At 42.4% G+C, this 22,755-nt stretch overlaps 1 protein-coding gene across 3 annotated transcripts in view; it reads right to left on the bottom strand.

Annotated features, from left to right (window-relative positions):
- Window positions 1-22,755, bottom strand: part of ccdc142 (coiled-coil domain containing 142) — a 157,526-nt gene that overhangs the window by 108,640 nt on the left and 26,131 nt on the right. For all 3 annotated transcript variants that reach the window (XM_059649984.1, XM_059649983.1, XM_059649985.1), the window contains one exon: window positions 10,623-12,317. In XM_059649984.1, the coding sequence (XP_059505967.1) occupies window positions 10,623-12,317 (1,695 nt within the window). The remainder of the gene's footprint in view (window positions 1-10,622; window positions 12,318-22,755) is intronic.

The following is a 22,755-nucleotide window of genomic DNA, read 5'->3' as shown; positions in this document are numbered from 1 at the left end:
ATGCTTCCACATCCTTCCTATAATGTGGTGACCAGAACTGTACGCAATACTGTAAGTGCAGCCGCTTCAGAGTTTTGTACAGCTGCAACATGACCTCATGGCTCTGAAACTCAGTCCCTCTACCAATAAAATCGAACACATTGTACGCCTTCCTAATAACCCTATCGACCTGGGTGGCAAACTTCAGGGATCCATGCACATGGACACTGAGATTTCTCTGCTCATCCATACTACCAAGAATCTTACCATTAGCCCAGTACTCTGTATTCCTGTCACTCCTTCCAAAGTGAATCACCTCACACTTTTCTGCATTAAACTCCATTTGCCACCTCTCAGCCCAGCTCTGCAGCTTATGTATGTCCCTCTGTAACCTACAACATCCTTCCCCACTATCCACAACTCCACCGACTTTAGTGTCATCTGCAAATTTACTAACCCATCCTTCTACGCCCTCATCCAGGTCATTTATAAAAATGACAAGCAGCAGTGGCCCCAAAACAGATCCTTGCGGTACACCACTAGTAACTGCTCTCCAGGGTGAACATTCCCATCAACCACCACCCTCTGTCTTCTTACAGCTAGCCAATTCCTGATCCAAACCACTAAATCACCCTCAATCCCATGCTTCCGTATTTTCTGCAACAGCTAACGTGGGGAACCTTATCAAACGCTTTACTGAAATCCATATACACCACATTAACCGCTTTACTCTCATGCACCTGCTTGGTCACCTTCTTAAAGAACTCAATAAGGTTTGTGAGGCATGACCTACCCTTCACAAAACCGTGTTGACTATCCCTGATCAAATTATTCCTTTCTAGATGATTATAAATCCTATCTCTTATAATCCTTTCCAACACTTTGCCCACTATGTTTCATTAATAAACATAAACGCTTATTTATTATAAAGAAACTTAAGTCTTTTAACAAGCACAAAAGTGAGTTATTAACTACCACTACGTACACTGAAATTACATCCTCTTTGCACTCAAATACAACATATACACATTCAAACACAGATAGGCCTAAACATCAAATACAACCCTGCAGACTTTTTGGGTGAAGAAAAAAAGTAGGCAAAAACAGAAAACCTTGTGTATCAAAAATCCAAACCACAAGAGTCCAACAAGGTGACTTTCTCACTGTTAATACAGTTCCCATTGACAAGATCAAATTGTTGTCAGTCGCAGGTTGACAGAAATTAGTTTGGTTAACCTGCCAGTCAGTTATACCCAGGTCTTATATGCAGTTAGTAGTTCAGTTTTCAAATTGTTGAGCATTACCTTTTGCTGAGAGACAGAGAAGAGAAAAATAGCAAACCTCTGCGAAACTCTAAAAGCTTTCTAATTTTTCCTGACAGAGAGACAGAAAGGGACACATGTTTTCTGCAGACTTCTTGGAAATCTCCTTTCAACATCACTCCCCAGACTATGGCAAAACAGAAACTCAGCCTATGATGTGTCAGTAAGCAACGTGCCCAATGCTCCTTTGTTTGATTTCTATAGCCAAAGTAACAAATTCATACCATCTATCTCTAAACGGCTCTGCTTTTTCAAAGATCACTTGACATTTTGAAAACAATCAGCAACGTATAACAGTTCCAATTTTCACCTTAGAGTTTGAAAAATACTAGATGGCAAATTCTCTGTACCTAGGTATTGTCCAAAAGTTTATTTACCCAGTTTTTATTCCAAACAATATTTGGGTCTCTTTCATCAACGCTTCTCATAGCTAGAGTGCAATACTTCAAATGTGCTTGCATCTCTTAAACAGAAAGTTCCGATCAGGTGTTGGCAGTCAGGATGGACAGGAAGATGAACTGCAGAATAATCAAGAATGACACAACGTGGGAAGCACAAGATAATAGACTGTTGTGTGCTATATTGAAATACTTGATGGAGGATGGAGGGGCTGGCAGTCAAACAGGTCCTTTATCTATATGGTGGAGCCCTGGGTGTCTGAAAAAAGTTGTACAATAAGTTACTAATTTAACTCATGGGTTTGTGCCAGGGCGTATTGAGCATTAGTTAAGGGAATGGAACTAGCTAAGTTGCTCTTTTAGAGAGCCAGTATAGACACAACAGGCTGAATAGCCTCTTTCTGTGGGTTAATCATCCTACCAAGTTCACCACTTAACAAATGGGCTTAAGGCTGCCACTTTCAAATCCAAACAGTGCTCAGTCTACCTCAAATTACCCTAGAAGGGTAAGGTCTCTGAAACATCTGAGCAACAAGTAGGGCTGCAAAGCACATGATTACTTTGTAGTTGCAAGATGAGTGGTATTTTCCACTAATAAGATGCTACAATCAAGTCAAAAAGACATTCCACCTACCCCTCAAATGAGAAATGAGGTACATGAATTTCAGGACCAGAACAATCTGAGTTACATACATACCACTGACAGCAGATCACGCCATATATAACGTCTCTTTAGCCTTTCATAATAACAGTAGCAATTATACTCAGATTACAAAGCTCAGAACTTTATGCTCAACCTTTGATGCAATTCCACAATTAGACAGCACTCTTTGAACAGTCGAGTGTGTGCTGGGAATTATATTAACAGCCAATCTTAAATATCAGATGGGCTCACAACATGGTTCACTTACACTTGCTAGTAGCTACAAACATTCACAAACAGGAGTCTAACCTCTACAGAAGAAAGCAACTTGTGTGGAATTGGAATTTTTCTGAATTAAGCAGTATTCAGGACAAAAGTTCTGCGGTACATCCTCCATTGTAATATCTCAACCAATTCACTCTCTTTTCTTATGCAGTATAACGTGTTACTTCCTTTGAAATTTGACACTTTTGCATTAGTCTTGATGAGCTCAAGACAAGAAGCTTTGACAATACATCTCTTTTTTAATCCCACCAACACTAAAATACTGGTTCTAGTTCTTGTTTGTAGTGTGCTATAAAATAATAGGTCCAATGGCACACAGATATCAAATGAATGTGCTCATCATTTTCTGCTTAAATGATGCATAAATAGAGCCAACAAATTTTATATATACATTCAAAATGTCAAAAAGCATTAATAAATAGAAGTAAAAGGAAAAACATGTCAAGTTTTTAAAGATAACAAGGTGTAGAGCTGGATGAACACAGCAGGGGAAGCAGCATCACGGGAGCAGGAAAGCTGACGTTTCGGGCCTAGACCCTTCTTCAGTAATGGGGGAGGGGAAGGGGATTCTGAAATCAATAGAGAGGGGGGGGCGGGAGGCAGATGGAACATGTATAAAGGAGCAGATTGTGGAGAGGAGACGGGCAGGTTTTAAAGAGAGTTTAGGAAGATTGGCTGAAGGCTTGGCTGGAAAGCTGTGCTTTAAAAAGAAGAGGGTAAGTGAAGAAGGAGAGTCTGGAATGTAATTTCAGAGATCTCAACATGTAAACAATTGCACCACTAATGGCTTGGGGAAATGAACAGTACCTAAAGTAGGAGAAACAATGCAAAAGGAAAGAAAGTTTGAAAGCGCGTGAAGAGTTATAGTGGAAGAAGCCATGAACAAAACTGACAAATAATGAAGTTTTGTCAAATATCCTGGTCAATATTTATCCCTCAACCAATATCACAAGGAAACAGACTATCTATTATTGTTGTTTGTGCAACCTTGCAGTATGAAAACTGGCTTTCACATTTTCTAAATTATAAGAGTGATAACAACACTTTAGAAACATTTTGTTGGCTGCAAAACACTTCGGGATGGTCTGTCATCATGAAAAGTACCACATGTATTGTAAGTGTTCATTCTGAATTTAAAATTTTCTGTTAATATTTCTTAATTATTAGAAGTCCTGCTTTAATATAGTTTAATTATACATTTCAACTGTTAGCTAAAACTAAAGTTTCCACAAATGTATGGAGGAAAGTCTTCTCAAATAGGAGTGAGATGGAGTCCTGAACGTGCACTCAGATCCTGTGTGGACTAGCTGGTGGGAGAATTCACTGACATTTTCAACCTCTCCTTAATACTATCTGAAGTCCCTACATGCTTCAAGAAAAGCACAATTATCCCAGTTCCAAAGCAAACAGTGTGCCGCAATGACTATCTCCCAGTGATTCTGACCTCCATAATTATGAAGTGCTTCAAGACGCTAGGCATGGCTCACATAGACTATAGCCTCCCAGCCTGCCTTGATCTCTTGCAATTTGCCTACTGATGCAACAGCACCTCTCCATGATAATCCTCAACACTTGCTCCCTGCAAGGATGTGTACTCAGCCCCCTACTGTACTCCCTGCACACTCATGACTGTGTGGTCAAACTTCATCCAAATGCCATCTACAAGTTTACTGATGACACCACCATTGTACGCAAGATATCAAACAATGACGAGACACAATACAAAAAAGAGACAGAATGCGTAATGACATAGTGCACACAAAACAATGTCAGAAAAACTAAAGAGCTGATCATCGAATTCAGGAAGTAAGGAAGGGCATGTCCCTATCTACATCAATGGTGCTGAGGTGGAGATGGTCAAGAATGTCAAGTTCCTAGGAGTTACAATCATCACCGATCTGTTATGGACCACCCACGTTGATGCGACTATCAAGAAGGCACGACAACATCTCTTCTTCTTCAGGAGGCTAAGGAAATTCGGCATGTGCGTAACGATTCTCACCAGCTTCTACAGATGCACGATAAAAAGCATTCTATCTGGATGCATTACAGCTTGGTATGGAAACTGCTCTGCTTGGGACTGTAAGAAACTATAGAAAGTTGTGAACACAGCCCAGACTGTCACGCACGCCAACCTTCCAGTGGTTTGATCAACCAGCCAATGGATATCTATACTTCTCGATCTGCAGAAAGGCAGCCAACATCAAAAACTCCTCGAACCCAGTGAACCTCTATTCCAACCCACTCCACCAGGGAAAAGATTCAAAAGATTAAATACGTGTATCAACAGGTTCAAGAACAGCTGTTATAAGTCTTCTGAAAGGACCTCTCAAATTTTAAATCTAATGCTGATCTTGCTTTTGGGACACTTGTGCAGCCATAACTTTGTATTTCTCACTCTATTCAATCATCGTATGATCTTTGTGTCTTTGTGTCTGAAGACAGACGAAGCTTTGCAAGAATATCTGCTATGTAGAGCGAATCTGAAAAAAGGGATTAAAAGGGCTAAGAGAGGACATGAGATATTGCTGGCAAACATGGTTAAGGAAAATTCCAAAGCCTTTTATTCATATATAAAGAGCAAGAGGGTAACTACAGAAAGGATTGGCCCACTTAAGGACAAAGAAGGAAAGTTATGCGTTGAGTCAGAGAAAATGGGTGACATTCTTAACGAGTACTCTGCATCGGTATTCACCAAGGAGAGGGACATGATGGATGTTGAGGTTAGGCACAGATGTTTGCTTAGTCTAGGTCAAGTTGACATAAGGAAGGAGGAAGTGTCGAGTATCCTAAAAGACATTAAGATGGACAAGTCCCCTGGTCCGGATGGGATCTATCCCAGGTTACTGAGGGAAGCGAGAGAGGAAATAGCCGGGGCCCTAACAGATATCTTTGCAGTGTCCTTAGACACGGGTGAGGTCCCAGAGGACTGGAGACTTGCTAATGTTGTCCCCTTGTTTAACAAGGGCAGCAAGAATAATCCAGGTAATTATCGACCGGTGAGCCTGACGTCAGTGGTAAGGAAGCTACTGAGGGATAGGATCTATTCCCATTTGGAAGAAAATGGGCTTATCAGTGATAGGCAACATGGTTATGTACAGGGAAGGTCATGTCTTACCAACTTAATAGAATTCTTTGAGCACGTGACAAAGTTGATTGATGAGGGAAATGCTGTAGACGTCATATACATGGACTTCAGTAAGGCGTTTGATAAGGTTACCCATGGCAGGCTGATGGAGAAAGTGAAGTCACATGGGGTCCAGGGTGTGCTAGCTAGATGGATAAAAAAACTGGCTAAGCAACAGGAGACAGAGAGTAGTAGTAGAAGGGAGTTTCTCAAATTGGAGACCTGTAACCAGTGGTGTTCCACAGGGATCTGTGCTGGGACCACTGTTGTTTGTGATATATGTAAATGATCTGGAAGAAGGTGTAGGTGGTCTGATCAGCAAGTTTGCTGATGACACAAAGATTGGTGGAGTAGCAGATAGTGAAGGGGACTGTCAGAAATTACAGGAGAATATAGATAGACTGGAGAGTTGGGCAGATAAATGGCAGATGGAGTTCAGTCCGGGCAAACGCGAGGTGATGCATTTTGGAAGATCAAATTCAAGGGCAAACTATACAGTAAATGGAAAAGTCCTAGGGAAAATTGATGAACAGAGAGATCTGGGTGTTCAGGTCCATTGTTCCCTGAAGGTGACATCGCAGGTCAGTAGGGTGGTCAAGAAGGCATATGGCATGCTTTCCTTCATTGGGCGGGGTATTGAGTACAAGAGTTGGCAGGTCATGTTACAGTTGTATAGGACTTTGGTTCGGCCACATTTGGAGTACTGTGTACAGTTCTGGTCGCCACATTACCAAAAGGATGTGGATGCTTTGGAGAGGGTGCAGAGGAGGTTCACCAGGATGTTGCCTGGGATGGAGGGTGCTAGCTATAAAGAGAGGTTGAATAGATTAGGATTATTTTCATTAGAAAGACAGAGATTGAGGGGGGACCTGATTGAGGTCTACAAAATCGTGAGGGGTCTCGACAGGGTGGATAGCAAAAAGCTTTTTCCCCAGAGTGGGGGACTCAATTACGAGGGGTCGTGAGTTCAAAGTGAGAGGAGGAAAGTTTAAGGGAGATATGTGTGGAAAGTTCTTTACACAGAGGGTGGTGGGCGCCTGGAATGCGTTGCCAGCGGAGGTGGTAGACGCAGACACGTTAGCGTCTTTTAAGATATATTTGGACAGGTACATGGATGGGCAGGGAGCAAATGGACACAGACCGTTAGAAAATAGATGACAGGTTAGACAGAGGATCTTGATCGGCGCAGGCTTGGAGAGCCGAAGGGCCTGTTCCTGTGCTGTAGGTTTCTTTGTTTCTTTGTTTTATGTTATGATCTGCTGCACTGCACACAAAATAAAACTTTTCACTGTACTTAGCTATGCGTGACAATAATAAATCAAATCAAAAGGACAGTCACTCTCATTCACCTCTTGAATTCAGCCCTTTTGAACCTTGGTCCAAACAAGGACCATGAGGTTAGGAGTCAACAAGCCATACCAGAATGCAGAATTGCGCATCAGTGAGGTTAATCCTCTGAAGTGCTATTTGGTAGCACTGTCAATGACTCTTCTGTCACTTTAATGATGATCAACAGTTTTACTGATAGGGCAGTAATTGGTCAGTTTAGATTTGTCCTATTTTATTTTGTGCACACGAAAAAGCTGGATATTCCCATTGATCCAGTATTGTAGCTGTACGCTCAAGTCTCAAAGAATCATACAGTAATGAACAGACTCGTCAGCCCATCAAATCCATAACCACAAAAAATATATTACTCCCACTTCTAAACAATTTGGCAGGTTCTGGAACACAAATCTTTAGTGATATTGCTGCAATGCTGTTCAGACTCTTGGTCTTAGGAATATACAGGGCTTTGAGCAATTTCTTGGCATCACAGAGTAAACTGACGACTGGCATCTACAATGCTAGGAATCTGAGGAGAATGAAGCCAAGAACGATAATCCATTGTGCATTTTTGGCTGAAAACAGAACTAAACGCTTCATCTGTATCCTTTGAACTGATGTGCTGGGCTTAACTATGAATGAAGTTGTGAATATTTCTAGACCATCCACCTCTTATTTGTCATTTAATTGTTCACCAGCATTTATGACTGGATGTGACAGAATTACAGAGTTTAGATTTGATTCACTGCTGTGGGATAATCTAGCCTTTTCTATTAAATGCTGCTTCTGTTGTTGGACTGCAATCACCTGCTTTACAGCTTCACAAATGTGATTGTTCATTTTCAGGTATGCCTTGTGCTGGTCCTGGTATGATGTGCTACACTCTTTACTGAACTACAGCTGATTTCTCACCTTGATGATAATGATATACGGGAAGATATGCCAAATCAGGTGGTTACAAATTGTGGTTGAGTACAGCTCTGCCAACGCCTCACAGCACTTCACGGATGCCAAGTTTTGGTTGCAATATCTATGCAAAGTTGTCTCTTTGGGAATGGTGGTAGTGCTGTACAAGATGATGGACAGTATCTTCAATGTGAAGACAGGACATTGTCTTCAGAATGACCGTGCATGAGTCACTTCTAGCAATGCGTTAATGGATCAATTTATCTGCAACAAGCAGATTGCTGATGATACGTCAAGTAGATGTTTTCTTCTTTTCAGTTCCCCGACTACCTGCTCAGACCCAGTCTAGCAGCCACGTTCATTAGGATTTGATCAGTTCAGACAGTTAGAAGGCTACTGAGCCACTCTTGGCACAGGACATTAAAGCCTCCTACCAAGTACATTTTGTACCCTCACCACCTTCAGTGCTTCTTCCAAGTGATGTTTAACATGCTGAAGTATTAATTCATCCACACAGGGGAGGTATGGTAGGTGTAATCTAGGAGGTCTTCTTGATCATGTTTGTTTCCGTTAGGTGGGGAGACTAGGACCCGCCTTAAAATTAGAGGGGGTAAATTTAAAACAGAAATGAGACGGCATTTCTTCAGCCAGAGCGTGATGGACTTGTGGAATTCGTTGCCACGGAGTGCAGTGGAGGCCGGGACGTTGGATGCCTTCAAGGCAGAGATCAACAAATTCTTGATCTCAGAAGGAATCAAGGGCTACGGGGAGAGTGCAGGGAAGTGGAGTTGAAATGCCCAGCAGCGATGATTTAAAAGGCGCAGTGGTCTTGATGGGCCAAATGGCCTTACTTCCACTCCTATGTCTTATGGTCTTATGGTCTTATGGGCCCAACTGCATAAGCTGCGTGGCATGTTGTCTGCAGCCAATGTTGAGGACTGCCAAAGCAATTCCTTTATGACTGTATACCGCTGCTCCAACACCTCTGGCAGGTCAATCTTGCTGTTTGGGTAGGATATACCCAGAGATGGCGGTGGTGGTGACTGGCACATGAGGAGGCATTATTCCACGAATATCCTTAAACAACCAGGCAGGGTGCGGCAATAATAGAACCCCAATAATCTACAAGCCATCACAGATGTGCAACAAAACAGATAAACCACCAAGATAACCAATTTGCCTGATGGACTGCTACTCAGGACAAAATAAATTCTTGCCAAGTTCAGTCATTAACAGGAAAATAATTTTATTTATTATAAAGGTTTATTCTTTAAAAACTGGAAAAAAATAAGGTGGACCAATTTACTACTAAATGTCTGAAGCAGAAAAATAGATGGTTTGACACAAATATTATAATTTGAAAGATGTAAATTTTTTTCTTCATCTATATCAGATCAAAGTCCAGAGAGGGTAGAGAGCTATTTCTCACAATTCTTTGATTATTTCAGTGATGTTGCCTGCAGAACGTTATTGATCTTCAAATCAATAACTGATCAAGCAGACGTAGGTCTTTTTTTAAAACTTTTTTTAGGCAGGACTAGTCTTTCGGGTTTTTTTTTGCCTTTTTACTCTCAGAGAGAAATAATCAGAGCTGCTTCTTGTTTGCAAGCTTCTCGAAGTTGACGGGATTGTACGGAGGTCTGTAACAAGCTACAGCTGGACCAATACTGGTTCACACTGTTTTGCCACTTCACTGCTGAAAAGTAACAACTTTGCATAGATTAAGTATATACCTTACTATGTTCAAGCAAAAGAACTCTTTGTCCTGGGGCAAAATTAACAATTAATTGTGTAAATGTGGATTAAGTAAGGAAAGCCTGCACAGACTTGTTAAGGTAACAAAGAAGACAAGGTGAAGGAAGAATTAAGACAGCCAGAGGTAATTTTGTGAAGAAGTGCTAACAACATTAAAACTCAAGCTGACATTGTAGTATGGAATGAAAGGCATCCTTTTGTAATGTATAATCATATGTTTCCTTGATTCTACAGCTTTACTGGACTACTTGGCCCACTGCGCCACTTTGCTATTTTGATGGTCGTAATAAAGTAAATGAAAGGAACAATGTAATTTAGGAGGATGTAACTGATTAAAAACATTGTGAAGATATGCTGTGGAGTGAGGACCACAGACATTCTGGAAACTTTTGGCAATGCAAGAGAATACTACATAAGCAGCAATGTATCAGGCAGAAATGTATACCATGAAACTCCTTTCAGGTGAAATAAAAGATCCCATGACAATATCAACTCTTCTAAAAGAGATGAGCTACCTTGGTGTAGTAGCAAATATTTATCCTTCAATTATCATCTCAAAATGACAAAAAAAAACTCAAAACATCTGATGATTTGTTTGTGGGAATCTTTTGTGGAACTCCCTTGCAAACAGTGCTACAGGCGTACCTACACCAAACGAACTGTAACAGTTTAAGAAGGCAGCTCACTACCATCTTCTGAAGGGCAAATAGGATGGGTAATAACTGCTGGCACAGACAGTACAGCCAACATCCCAGAATTAATTTTTAAAAATATGGCGGATACATATTAGGTGCTCTTACTCACATTAAAACAATGAAAACACTTCCGAAGTACTTCACAGGCTGTCGTTCTAATTTTCAATTATCTGCAGTCAAGCTTACCTTTATAACATGCTTCATGCAGTGTTTGAATAAGCAGTGCAGTAATTTGGGCTTTGCACTGATCCAGCTTTCCAACACTATATTTACAGGCTTCAGAAGAAAGCCCAGGTTGAAAATAGAAACTATCACTCAGATGAGTTGCAAAAGCTTTCCACATCATGACCTGGTATTTAGAAAGTAGTACAACTTTTCCTTCGCAATGCGAAGAGTCTTGCCAGTGCACAGATTTTCTCCTGACTGGGGGAATTGAAGGATGTTGACCTGTTTCATCATTTTGCCTGTCTTTTAAACTTTGAAATTTTTCTTCTGCTGAGAAGGTGGTGTGTTGGAATTGCAGATCTTCAGCTTTAGCTTCCTGTGGTATTTCAGGCTTGGGTCTGTTTAGAACATGCTGCCATAACACATTGGAAGTAGCAAGACCATCAACGATACGGTTAAGAAGCACTTCATCCTCTAGGCAGAATTCTTGAATGGCACTCTTACAGTTACAAGGCTCCAATTCCTGTTGTTTATCCTCTCGACACAGGTGAATTCCTTTCTCTTCGCTACAAAATACATTATGATTACCTGTAAAACTCTGAATAAAAGATAGTTTCATATTTTCCCAATTTAGACCTGCGAGGTTATTATTATTCAAAGTTGAAAGAAATGTTGCATTAGTCATAATAACTCCATAGAAACATTGAGCTGCTATTCTTCCTCTTTCATTAGCCAAAATACGCAATACCCTTTCTATCAGGAATGGTTCGACTTTCCAGTTCCAACTCTTGCAGCATAACATTACTTTCAATCTTTGAGACTGTAAATCAGTTTCATTCACGTTAATTTCTTCAATACTATTCTTCATTTCAAGGTATAACTGACGCATACTAGAATCTGCTACAATGCTGTTGAATATTTCCAGACCACGAAAAAATTCCCAAAGCCATTCTGATGGAAGGATATAAGGGTCAGCATTTGCCAGGGTGCAAAGCACTGTGGAAATATATTGCTCCATGAGAAAAAGAGCATCCATACCCAATAGTGTCAAAGCCTGCTTCATATGGTTAAAGGTTTCCTTCATATGTATCAGCTGATAATTTAACCAAGGATCATTCTTAATTTTCTCACTAAGGCAATTCCAGTGGCTTGTATGGTATCTCAGTTCTTCACACAGATGTCCAAGTCTCTTAACAGAAACGGCACTTGAATGGTCCTTGCTCAGACCTACTTTTTTGGATGTTTCTTGATCTTGAGTCAGCAATTCCATCAATTTTCTTACAAATTTAGATGCACTACTCACACTTATGGCATATTCTTTGTTAAGAAGAATGCAAGATCTACGTTCCAACAGTATGTGCAGCTTTGCATAATTGTTTGCTAAGCTTGATATCGTCCGATGATAATGGAAATCAGTGGTGTTCAGAATATCTGATGGCAATGATTTTACATGGCCATGAAATAAACCACCTTTGAGACACCGTTGCAGCTGGCAACATTTACCCAAATCAAAGGCAATCCTCTCCGCCTCAGCCAGTTTCCCTGAAGTAAATCTGTTATCCAGTTCGCGAGTTAGCAATGAATCATCACTATCAGTATCTGAACAACTGTCCTCTGCTTGGTGCTTAGCCATTAGCCATTTCCACCCAGGTTGAAACCGATTCCACAACAGAGTTTCAGCATGTTGCAGAGATTTTGCAAAACTGTTCGTTGGTCCTAAACATGAAAATACAGAACATTTCAGATAATGCAAGACAATTCAGAAACAACTTATAAATAGTCAGTATTAGATCCACAGTTTAGATAACAATTAGTCTGCACCCAGTTAACTAGCACACTACTTACATTCCCTGATGCACAGAGTTTGTTTATTTGTTAAAATAATTCATCCAGCGCTAGTAATCCTTGATTTGTTCGGAAAACCAATTAAAAACAAATTTGTTCACTTTAGTGATTAAGCCAAGACAACCAACAGTCCACTAAATTGAAAAATGTACTTTCCCAGCAAAATAGTTATGCAGGGAAATGTGGAAATTCAACACTTTACCAGAGCTATAGAAAACAATAAAAAAAAACACAATAAAGGTATAGGGTACAAAAAGATCCAGAAAATATATTACAAAGCATATTAAAGCAAACAGAGAAGTGTTACTAGATACATTAAGACAGTGGTACGGGAAATATGAGACCCAATTTGTTTGTGAGGTAAATCTTAGTTCCAAAAGGATAGAGAAATCTTACCACTACCATACCCATCCTGGCTTGTATTTCAATACTGGTCTTGGGGTCTTTAACTTCCATTGGGGGTGGGGAGTGAGGAGATCTACAGAGCCTTGATGAATTTCTACTCTGGATTTTGTAGATCATGATTAACTGGTTGATTGCACAGTGTGTGACAGTTTCTCTCACTACCCATCTACATGGCCTCACTGTGTACACACTGATCACACAACTTCCAATTCTGAAGTCCACTCATTGCTAACTCGCGAACTGGATAACAGATTTACTTCAGGGAAACTGGCTGAGGCGGAGAGGATTGCCTTTGATTTGGGTAAATGTTGCCAGCTGCAATGGTGTCTCAAAGGTGGTTTATTTCATGGCCATGTAAAATCATTGCCATCAGATATTATGAACACCACTGATTTCACTGAGGAAAGTGCATGCTCTGACAACCATTTTTGCAGCAACAGCAGGAGCAGTGAGAGCGAGGACTAGGGGGCTGCCAGGAAGGTAAGTTAATCCTTAAAAAACTTAGCTCGTGAATAGGCAGAGTACACGCTGAGCAGGAGCGGACACGGGACGGCTGAGTAAGTGAGGTAATATATTTGGGTGGTTGCTTTACCCGAAATACTACTTAGGTAGTGTCTCCCACCCAGCCTTTTCCTTTAACCTAAAAAAGAGGTTCTGAGCGCAGATTTGGTAAGTTACTAGTTTTTTTTTCAATAGTCTGTTTGGGAATTCAGAACAGTGGGAATAGATGTTAGGGCAGTTGCATCCTCCTCCTGTAGAATGTGGGAGGTAACGGTCACCTCTAGTGTTCCAACTGACTTCACCTGCGGGAAGTGCACCCAACTCCAGCTCTTCGGAAACCGTGTTAGGGAACTGGAGCTGGAGCTGGATGAACTTTGGATCATTAGGGAGGCTGAGGGGGTAACTGAGAGGAGTTACAGGGAGGTAGTCACACCTCAGGTAGAGGAAAAAGGTACATGGGTTACAGTCAGGGGATGGAAAGGGAACAGACAGACAGTGCAGGGATCCCCTGTGGCCGTTCCCCTCAATAACAGGTATGCTGTTTTGGATACTGTTGCCGGGGGGACGACTTACCAGGGGTAAGCCATGGGGTACAGGTCTCTGGCACAGCGTCTGTCCCTGTTGCTCAGTAGGGACGTGGGGAAGAGCAGGAGAACATTAGTCATTGGGGACTCCACAGTTAGGGGTTCAGATAGGAGATTCTGTGGGAATTAGAGAGACATGCGGGTGGTGTGTTGCCTCCCAGGTACCAGGGTCCGTGATGTCTTGGATCATGTTTTTGGGATCCTTAAAGGGGAGGGGGAACAGCCCCAAGTCGTGGTCCACATGGGCACCAATGACATAGGTAGGAAAAGGGTTGCGGATGTAAGGCAGAAATTCAAGGAGCTAGGGTGGAAGCTTAGAGCTAGAACCAACAGAGTTATCTCTAGTTTCTTACCTGTGCCACATGCTAGCGAGGCAAGGAATAGCGAGAGAGAGGAGTTGAACGCATGGCTACAGGGATGGTGCAGGAGGGAGGGATTCAGACACCTGGCTAATTGGGGCTCATTCTGGGGTAGGTGGGACCTCTACAAACGGGATGGTCTACACCTGAACCAGAGGGGTACCAACATCCTGGAGGAGAAATTAGCTAATGCTCTTTGGGAGGGTTTAAACTAATTCAGCAGGAGGTTGGGAACCCGAATTGTATCTCCAGTGTACAGGAGGTTGAGAGTAGTGAGGTCATGAATAAGGTTTCAAGGTCGCAGGAGCGTACCAGCAGACAGGAAGGTGGTTTGAAGTGTGTTTACTTCAACGCCAGGAGCATCCAGAATAAGGTGGTGGAACTTGCAGCTTGGGTTGGTACCTGGGACTTCAATGTTTATGCCATTTCGGAGACACGGATAGAGCAAGGACAGGAATGATTGTTGCAGGTTCGGGGGTTTAGATGTTTCAATAAGGTCAGGGAAGGTGGTAAAAGAGGGGGAGGTGTGGCACTGTTAGTCAAGGACAGTATTAAGGTGTCAGAAAGAATGTTTGATGAGGATTCGTCTACTGAGGTAGTATGGGCTGAGGTTAGAAACAGGGAAGGAGAGGTCACCCAGTTTTCTACCGGCCTCCGAAATGTTCCAGAGATGTAGAGGAAAGGATTGCAAAGATGATTCGGGATAGGAGTGAAAGTAACAGGGTAGTTGTTATGGGGGACTTTAACTTTCCAAATATTGACCAGAAACGCTATAGTTGGAGGACTTTAGATGGGTCAGTTTTTGTCCAATGTGCGCAGGTTTGCCTGACACAGTATGTAGATAGGACAATAAGAGGCGAGGCCACATTGCATTTGGTACTGGCTAATGAACCAGGCCAGGTGTTAGATTTGGAGGTAGGTGAGCACTTTGGTGATAGTGACCACAATTCAGTTACGTTTACTTTAGCGATGGAAAGGGATAGGTATATACCACAGGGCAAGAGTTATAGCTGGGAAAAGACAATTATGATGCTATTAGGCAAGATTCAGGATGCATGCTGGGCACAATTGAAATGTGGACCTTGTTCGAGGAACAGCTACTGCGAGTCCTTGATAAGTATGTGCCTGTCAGGCAGGGAGGCAGTGGTCAAGCGAGGGAACCATGGTTTACTAAAGAAGTTTGGGGTGGCACGGTGGCTCAGTGGTTAGCACTGCAGCCTCACAGCGCCGGGGACCTGGGTTCAAATCCAGCCTCGGGTGACTGTGCGGAGTTTGCACATTCTCCCCATGTCTGTGTGGGTTTCCTCCGGGTGCTCCAGTTTCCTCCCACAGTCCAAAGATGTGTAGGCCAAGTGGATCGGCCATGCTAAATTGCCCATAGTGTTCAGGGTGTGTGGGTTATAGGGGAATGGGTCTGGGTAGGATGTTTCAAGGGGCGGTGTGGGCTTGTTAGGCCAAAGGGCCTGTTTCCACACTGTAGGGAATCTAATCTTAAAAAAAGTTGAATCCCTTGTCAAGAGGGAGAAGGAGGCTTATGTAAAGATCAGGCGTGAAGGTTCAGTTCGGGCATTTGAGAGTTACAAGTTAGCTAGGAAGGATCTAAAGAGGGAGCTAAGAAGAGCCAGGAGCAGACATGAGAAGTCTTTGGCTGGTAGGATTAAGGAAAACCCTAAAGCTTTCTCCAGGTATGTCAGGCATAAAAGAATGACTGGAGTAAGATTACAGCCAGCCAAGGACAGTAGTGGGAAGTTGTGTGGAGTCCAAAGAGATAGGAGAGTCACTGAATGAATATTTTCCATCAGTTCTCACATAGGAAAAAGACAATGTTGTCGAGAATACTGAGATACAGGATATTAGACTAGATGGGATTGAGGTTCATAAGGAGGAGGTGTTTGCAATTCTGGAAAGTACGAAAATAGATAAGTCCCCTGGACCAGTTGGGATTTATCCTAGGATTCTCTGGAGATTGCAGAGCCTTTGGCTTTGATTTTTAAGTTGTCATTGTCTATAGGAATAGTGCCAGAAGACTGGAGGATAGCAAATGGTCGTGCCCTTGTTCAAGAAGGGGAGTAGAGACAACCCTGGTAATTATGGACCAATGAGCCTTACGTTAGTTGTGGGTAAAGTATTGGAGAGGATTATAAGAGATAGGATTTATATTCACCTAGAAAGGAATAATTTGATTAGGGATAGTCAACACTGTTTTGAGAAGGGTAAGTCATGCCTCACAAACCTTATTGAGTTCTTTGAGTGGGTGACCAAACAGGTGGATGAGGGTAAAGTGGTTGATGTGGTGTATATGAATTTCAGTAAAGCCTGTGATAAGGTTCCCCACGGTAGGCTATTGCAGAAAATTCACAGGCATGGGATTGAGGGTGATTTAGTGGTTTGGATCAGAAATTGGCTAGCTGCAAGAAGACAGAGGGTGGTGGTTGATGGGAAATGTTCACCCTGGAGTTCATTTACTCGTGGTGTACTGCAAGGATCTGTTTTGGGGTCACTGCTGTTTGTCATTTTTATAAATGACCTGGATGAGGGCGTAGAAGGATGGGTTAGTAAATTTGTAGATGATACTAAAGTCAGTTGAGGAGTGTGGGGAAGCATGTTGTAGGTTATAGAGGGACATGGATAAGCTGCAGAGCTGGGCTGAGAAGTGGCCATTGGAGTTTAATGTGGAAAAGTGTGAGGTGATTCACTTTGGAAGGAGTGACAGGAACACAGAGTACTGGGCTAATGGTAAGATTCTCGGTAGTGTGGATGAGCAGAGAGATCTCGGTGTCCATGTGCATGGATCCCTGAAAGTTGCCACCCAGGTTGATAGGGTTGTGAGGAAGGCTTACAGTGTGTTAGGTTTTACTGGTAGAGGGATTGAATTTAGGAGCAATGAGGTCATGTTGCAGCTGTACAAAACCCTGGAGCGGCCGTACTTACAGTATTGCGTACAGTTCTGGTCGTCGCATTATAGGAAGGATGTGGAAGCATTGGAAAGAATGCAGAGGAGATTTACCAGGATGTTGCCTGGTATTAAGGTCTTATTAGCAAAGGCTGAGGGACAAGTTTGTATTTTAGAGAGAAGAAGGTTAAGAGGTGACTTAATAGAGACATACAAGATGATCAGAGAATTAGATACGGTGGACAGTGAGAGCCTTTTTCCTCGGATGGTGATGGCGAGCATGAGGGGACATAGCTTTACATTGCAGCGTGATAGATATAGGACAGATGTCAGAGGTAAGTTCTTTACTCAGACAATAGTAAGGGCGTGGAATGTCCTGTCTGCAACAGTAGGAGACTTGCCAACTTTAAGGGCACTGAAATGGTCATTGGATAACCATATGGATGATAATGGTATAGTGTAGGTTACTGGGTTTCAGATTGGTTTCACAGGTCAGAGCAACATCGAGGCCCGAAGGGCCTGTACTGCGTTGTAATGTTCTATGTTCTTTGTCAACATGTTGCATTATTTGAGTTCAGCCGAGATGGACCATCATTTCAGAGTAAAGTTAATTTTGTGACAGCAACACAATCAAAAGTAATAGTATACTTGGAACTGATGTGTGAAGCCAATTCTCTTAAAATCCAGTGCATCATGTTCGTGTGGACTCTGTAAAAGTATCTCAATTATCCTACCACGCTGCCCATTCTCTGTAAACTTGCAGCTGGCCATTTAGGATGACAAGATTACGGGAAATGCTGTCACGCCCCACATTCAACATCCAAACAATGCACGAAACCAGAGGCCCTGGAAACAAATTGTGACCATGGTCAAGACCTCCCATGTCTCCACATTTAAAAGCAGCCAGCAACATTCTGGATATTCCAGAGGTGTAGAGCCAAAGGTCTATTTGCAACGTCACCAGCAGCACTGTGACATTACAAACTACAAAGATGAAGCAATAATAGTAACTGACGAACCTGGATTATCTAAAAATCCAGGTCAGCCCGGTGGCTCAGCAGTCAGCACTGCTACCTCATGGCGCCAAGGGACCCAGGTGACTGTCAGAGTGGAGTTGTTCCCTTACCTGCATTGATGCTCTGGTTTCCTCCCACAGTCCAAAGACGTGCAGATTAGGTGGATTGGCCATGCTAAATTCGCCAACTTTAGGTACATTTAAGTCGTCATTGGACAAGCATATGGACATACATGGAATAGTGTAGGTTAGATGGGCTTGAGATCGGTATGACAGGTTGGCACAACATCGAGGGCCGAAGGGCCTGTACTGTGCTGTAATGTTCTATGTTCTATGTACATTGCCCTGTTGTCCCCAGGGATGTGTAGGCTAGGTGGACTAAATGCAGAGTTACGGCGATAGGTAGGGGTGAGAGCCCAGGTGGGATGTTATTCGGAAGGCTGGTGCATACTCAATAGGCTGAATGACCTCTATCTGCGCTGTAGGGATTCTATGAAACCAAATGTGTCCCACTTCTATGTGGAATGTGAAAGTGAATTCCTGTTTCCAAGTGTAAAATGCAAGACAGCATGTCTTACGTCAGCAAAGTATGCCAACAAGTATAAACGAGAATTTGGAAAACACCATGCAACAAGGCACAGTAAATTCAATGATTTCTCTTGAACAGTATGCTTCGGACAAAGAAAGTTGACAAATTGAAGGTTGTTTTTTGAAGGCTCAACAATCATTTACTTCTAAAGCAACAAGAGGAGGTAAGGTCTACAAAGAGGCATCATTTCATGTTTTCCTCTGCTGGCAAAACAAAATAAATCATTCACAAATGAAGTAATTAAAGAAGCAATGACTATGACTGCTGACTCTTCATGCAAAGATTTCAAGAACAAAGAAAAAATAATCATGATCCAAAGCATGTCACTTGGTGCAAATGACAAAAAGGTAGTTGGAGGGCTAGGTAGCGTTGAGGAAGGGGGGAGGCTACAGAAAGTCTTGGAGAGGCTAAGAGAGTGGGAAAAGAAGTGGCAGATGGAATACAATATGGGAAGATGTGAGGTTATGCACTTTAGTAGAAGAATAGACTGTTTTCTACATTGAGAAAGGCTTTGGAAATCTGAAGCACAAAGGGACTTGGGAGTCTAGTTCAAGTTTCTCTTAAGGTTTAACATGCAGTTTCAGTTCACAGTTAGGAAGGCAAATGAAGTGTTAGCTCCCCTTCCCCCACTGCATCCCAAAACCAGCCCAGTTCGTCCCCTCCCCCCACTGCATCACACAACCAGCCCAGCTCATCCCCTCCCCCCACTGCATCCCAAAACCAGCCCAGCCTGTCTCTGCCTCCTTAACCGGTTCTTCCTCTCACCCATCCCTTCCTCCCACCTCAAGCCACACCTCCATTTCCTACCTACTAACCTCATCCCACCTCCTTGACCTGTCCGTCTTCCCTGGACTGACCTATCCCCTCCCTACCTCCCCACCTATACTCTCCTCTCCACCTATCTTCTTTTCTCTCCATCTTCGGTCCACCTCCCCCTCTCTCCCTATTTATTCCAGAACCCTCTCCCCATCCCCCTCTCTGATGAAGGGTCTAGGCCCGAAATGTCAGCTTTTGTGCTCCTGAGATGCTGCTTGGCCTGCTGTGTTCATCCAGCTCCACACTTTGTTATCTTGGATTCTCCAGCATCTGCAGTTCCCATTATCTCTGAAGTGTTAGCATTCATTTCAAGAAGGCTAGAATACAAGAGCAGAGATGTACTGCTGAGGCTGAATAAGGCTCTGCTCAGACCATATCTGGAATAATGTGAGCAGTTTTGGGCCCTGTATCTAAGGAAAGATGTGCTGGCTTTGGAGGGGGCTCAGAGGATGTTTAGAAGAATGATCCCAGGGATGAAGGGCTTGCCACATGAGGAGCAGTTAAAGATTCTGGCCTTGTACTCGATGGAGTTAAGAGGCAGAGGGTGGGGAACAGTCGGTGGAAATTGGATTAGCACTTACAGAATACTGACAGGCATGGATCGAGCGGACCTGGAGAATATGTTTCCACTAGTAACCGAGACTGGGATCTGAAAGCACAGCCTCAGAATGAAGGGAACAACCCTGTAAGACTGAGATGAAGAGGAATTTCTTCAGCCAGAGGGAGGCGAATCTGTGGAACTTACTGCATCAGAAGGCTGTAGAGGCTAAGACATTGAGTGTATCTAAGAGAGATAGCTAGCTTCTTGATTAGTAAGAAAATCAAGGGTTATAGACAGAAGGCAGGAGAATGGGATTGAGAAACTTATCAGCCATCATTGAATGGTGGAGCACTCTCAATGGGCTTAACAGTCCAAACCCTGTTCCTACATCTTATGGTCTTATGCTTCCACAGACGAGTGGAATTTTTGTCCAAAGACACCTTTCAGCATCTACAACAAAACTTAAGGACTGTGAAAGGTTCTCGTTAATTAGTTGTTAAGTCCTTAAAAACCATGCTCATGAAAAGCAAAGAGGATCTTCTCACCGTTTTGCTCTTAAAGAGAGAACAAGGGGTGAGAATATTTACAAATTCAAAAAAGTTCATACTTAAGAAAAATATTTTGATGAATACACTGGTTTACATTGTAAGTGATGGTGCATCAGTCATGCGTGACATCAACACATGCTTTGTTATAATTTACAGAAGTTATACTGATTGCCACTCTTGTCAAATGCCACTGTATATTACACCAACGAGTACCAGCAAAAGTTATGGATTTTTCTCATGTAATGAAAGTAATAAACCTGAGCACAACCTTTCAGCACCGTTTGCTTAAATCCTTGCTCAATGAGCTCGATTCTGCCCCTGGTGAACTAATCCTCCACACAACTGTGAAGCGGTCAAATTGAGGGAAGGTCTTGCAAAGGATTTTAGATTGAATGCCTAAAATACTCAATTAAATCAAGGACTGGAGGTTGCACTGTGCTGCCAGACATTGCATAGTTGCTCAACTTCAATTCTTTGTAGACATAGTATCAAAATTGAACAAGCTAAACTGTGAACTGCAGGGAGAGACAGACTTCATACATATAATCAGTGCTGTAAAGGCATTTAATTTGAAACTGGGTTTGCGGTCCTCCCAATTAAACAAAAACAAAATTAATGCTATAACCCTTGCTGAATCTGGGAAAAATACTAGAAAAAAAGGATCAAAGTAAAAAAAAACGGTTCCATCCAGAAAACTGTGCACAAATGAAAAGGTAAGCAGAAGATTTCAGGGATAGCACGGTGTGAAGCTGGATGAACACAATCGGCCAAGCAGCATCAGGCGAGCAGGAAAGTTTGACATTTCAGGTCGAGACCCTTCTTCAGAGAACCTTCAGATTTCCAGAAGAAGGGTCTTGACCCGAAATGTCAAATTTTCCTGCTCGCCTCATGCTGCTTGGTCTGCTGTGTTCATCTAGCTTCACACCGTGTTAGCTCAGATTCTCAGGCATCAGCAGTTTCTACGATCTCTGCAGCTAATTTCCGGAACTAGATGCAGTGGGAAGAAGTGTCATGTTTGACTCAAATCTATTCCTTCAAGTAGACATTGGTGGTTGGCTACCAAATTCATTCAGATATTTGATTTTCAAAGCAGTAGAGTAGACATGGAAATAACTATTATGCAAAATGATGTGGAGCTGAAAGTTAGATTAAGGGACAGCCATTTTGGGGGACTCAAACAGAGAAAAATAACTATTCCAATTACCCTGTACTTCTAAAGGTGAAATCTTACTTTGATTCTTCTGTATAACAGTGCTATCCCAAATGAAGACAATCAAGTTCAAGTATCAACTGTGAAGATACCTGTTTGATGAACTGTATACAACTGGCAACCTCAAACTACAACCCAGGATTAAAGCCACTAGCAGGCTTGGTAAGTCTTTAGTCAGTCAGGGACAAGACAAGAATAATAATTACACATACTTGGTCTTAGATTTATTTCGCACTAAAAATAAACTCGTTATTCTAAATTTTCTTTGGAGTCAATCCTAAGTTGCATGTAAATTCAAAAGTGATCTTTTCCTTAAAAAAAGGTTCGAGAACACTGTTTTACACAGCACACACTGCTGCAACCGTGTGCTATTGGAGGAGGATATGAATGCTTGTAGATACAATGACAATTAAGCAGTCTCTGTCCTGGATGGTGTCAAGCTCGAGCATTGGTGGAGCTGCCCACATCCAGAGAAATGGAGTATTCCCACATGCTTGACTTAGCTGCGTCTTTGGTGGACAGGTTATAAAAAGTCAGCACGGGAGTTACACACTGCAGTATTCCTAGCCTCTGACCTGTTTTATATCCAGAATATTCATTGAGCTAGTCCAATTTAGTTTCTATTCAATGGTAACCTCCAGGAGGTTGTTAGTGCCATTGTAATACCATTGAAATGTAAAGGGGCTATGGTTAGACTCTTGTTGGAGACGATCATTGCCTGGCACTTGTGTGGCTTGGATGATAACTGCCATTTGTCACCTTTAGCCTGGATATTGCCCAAGTCTTACTGCATTTAGACACTGGCTACTTGATTATCTGATGAAGAAAGGTGCTGGAGAGTGTGCAAT

The sequence above is a fragment of the Stegostoma tigrinum genome, chromosome 1 (assembly GCF_030684315.1).
Source record: "Stegostoma tigrinum isolate sSteTig4 chromosome 1, sSteTig4.hap1, whole genome shotgun sequence".
Lineage (NCBI taxonomy): Eukaryota > Metazoa > Chordata > Chondrichthyes > Orectolobiformes > Stegostomatidae > Stegostoma > Stegostoma tigrinum.
This window is presented reverse-complemented; position numbering and strand designations above follow the sequence as displayed.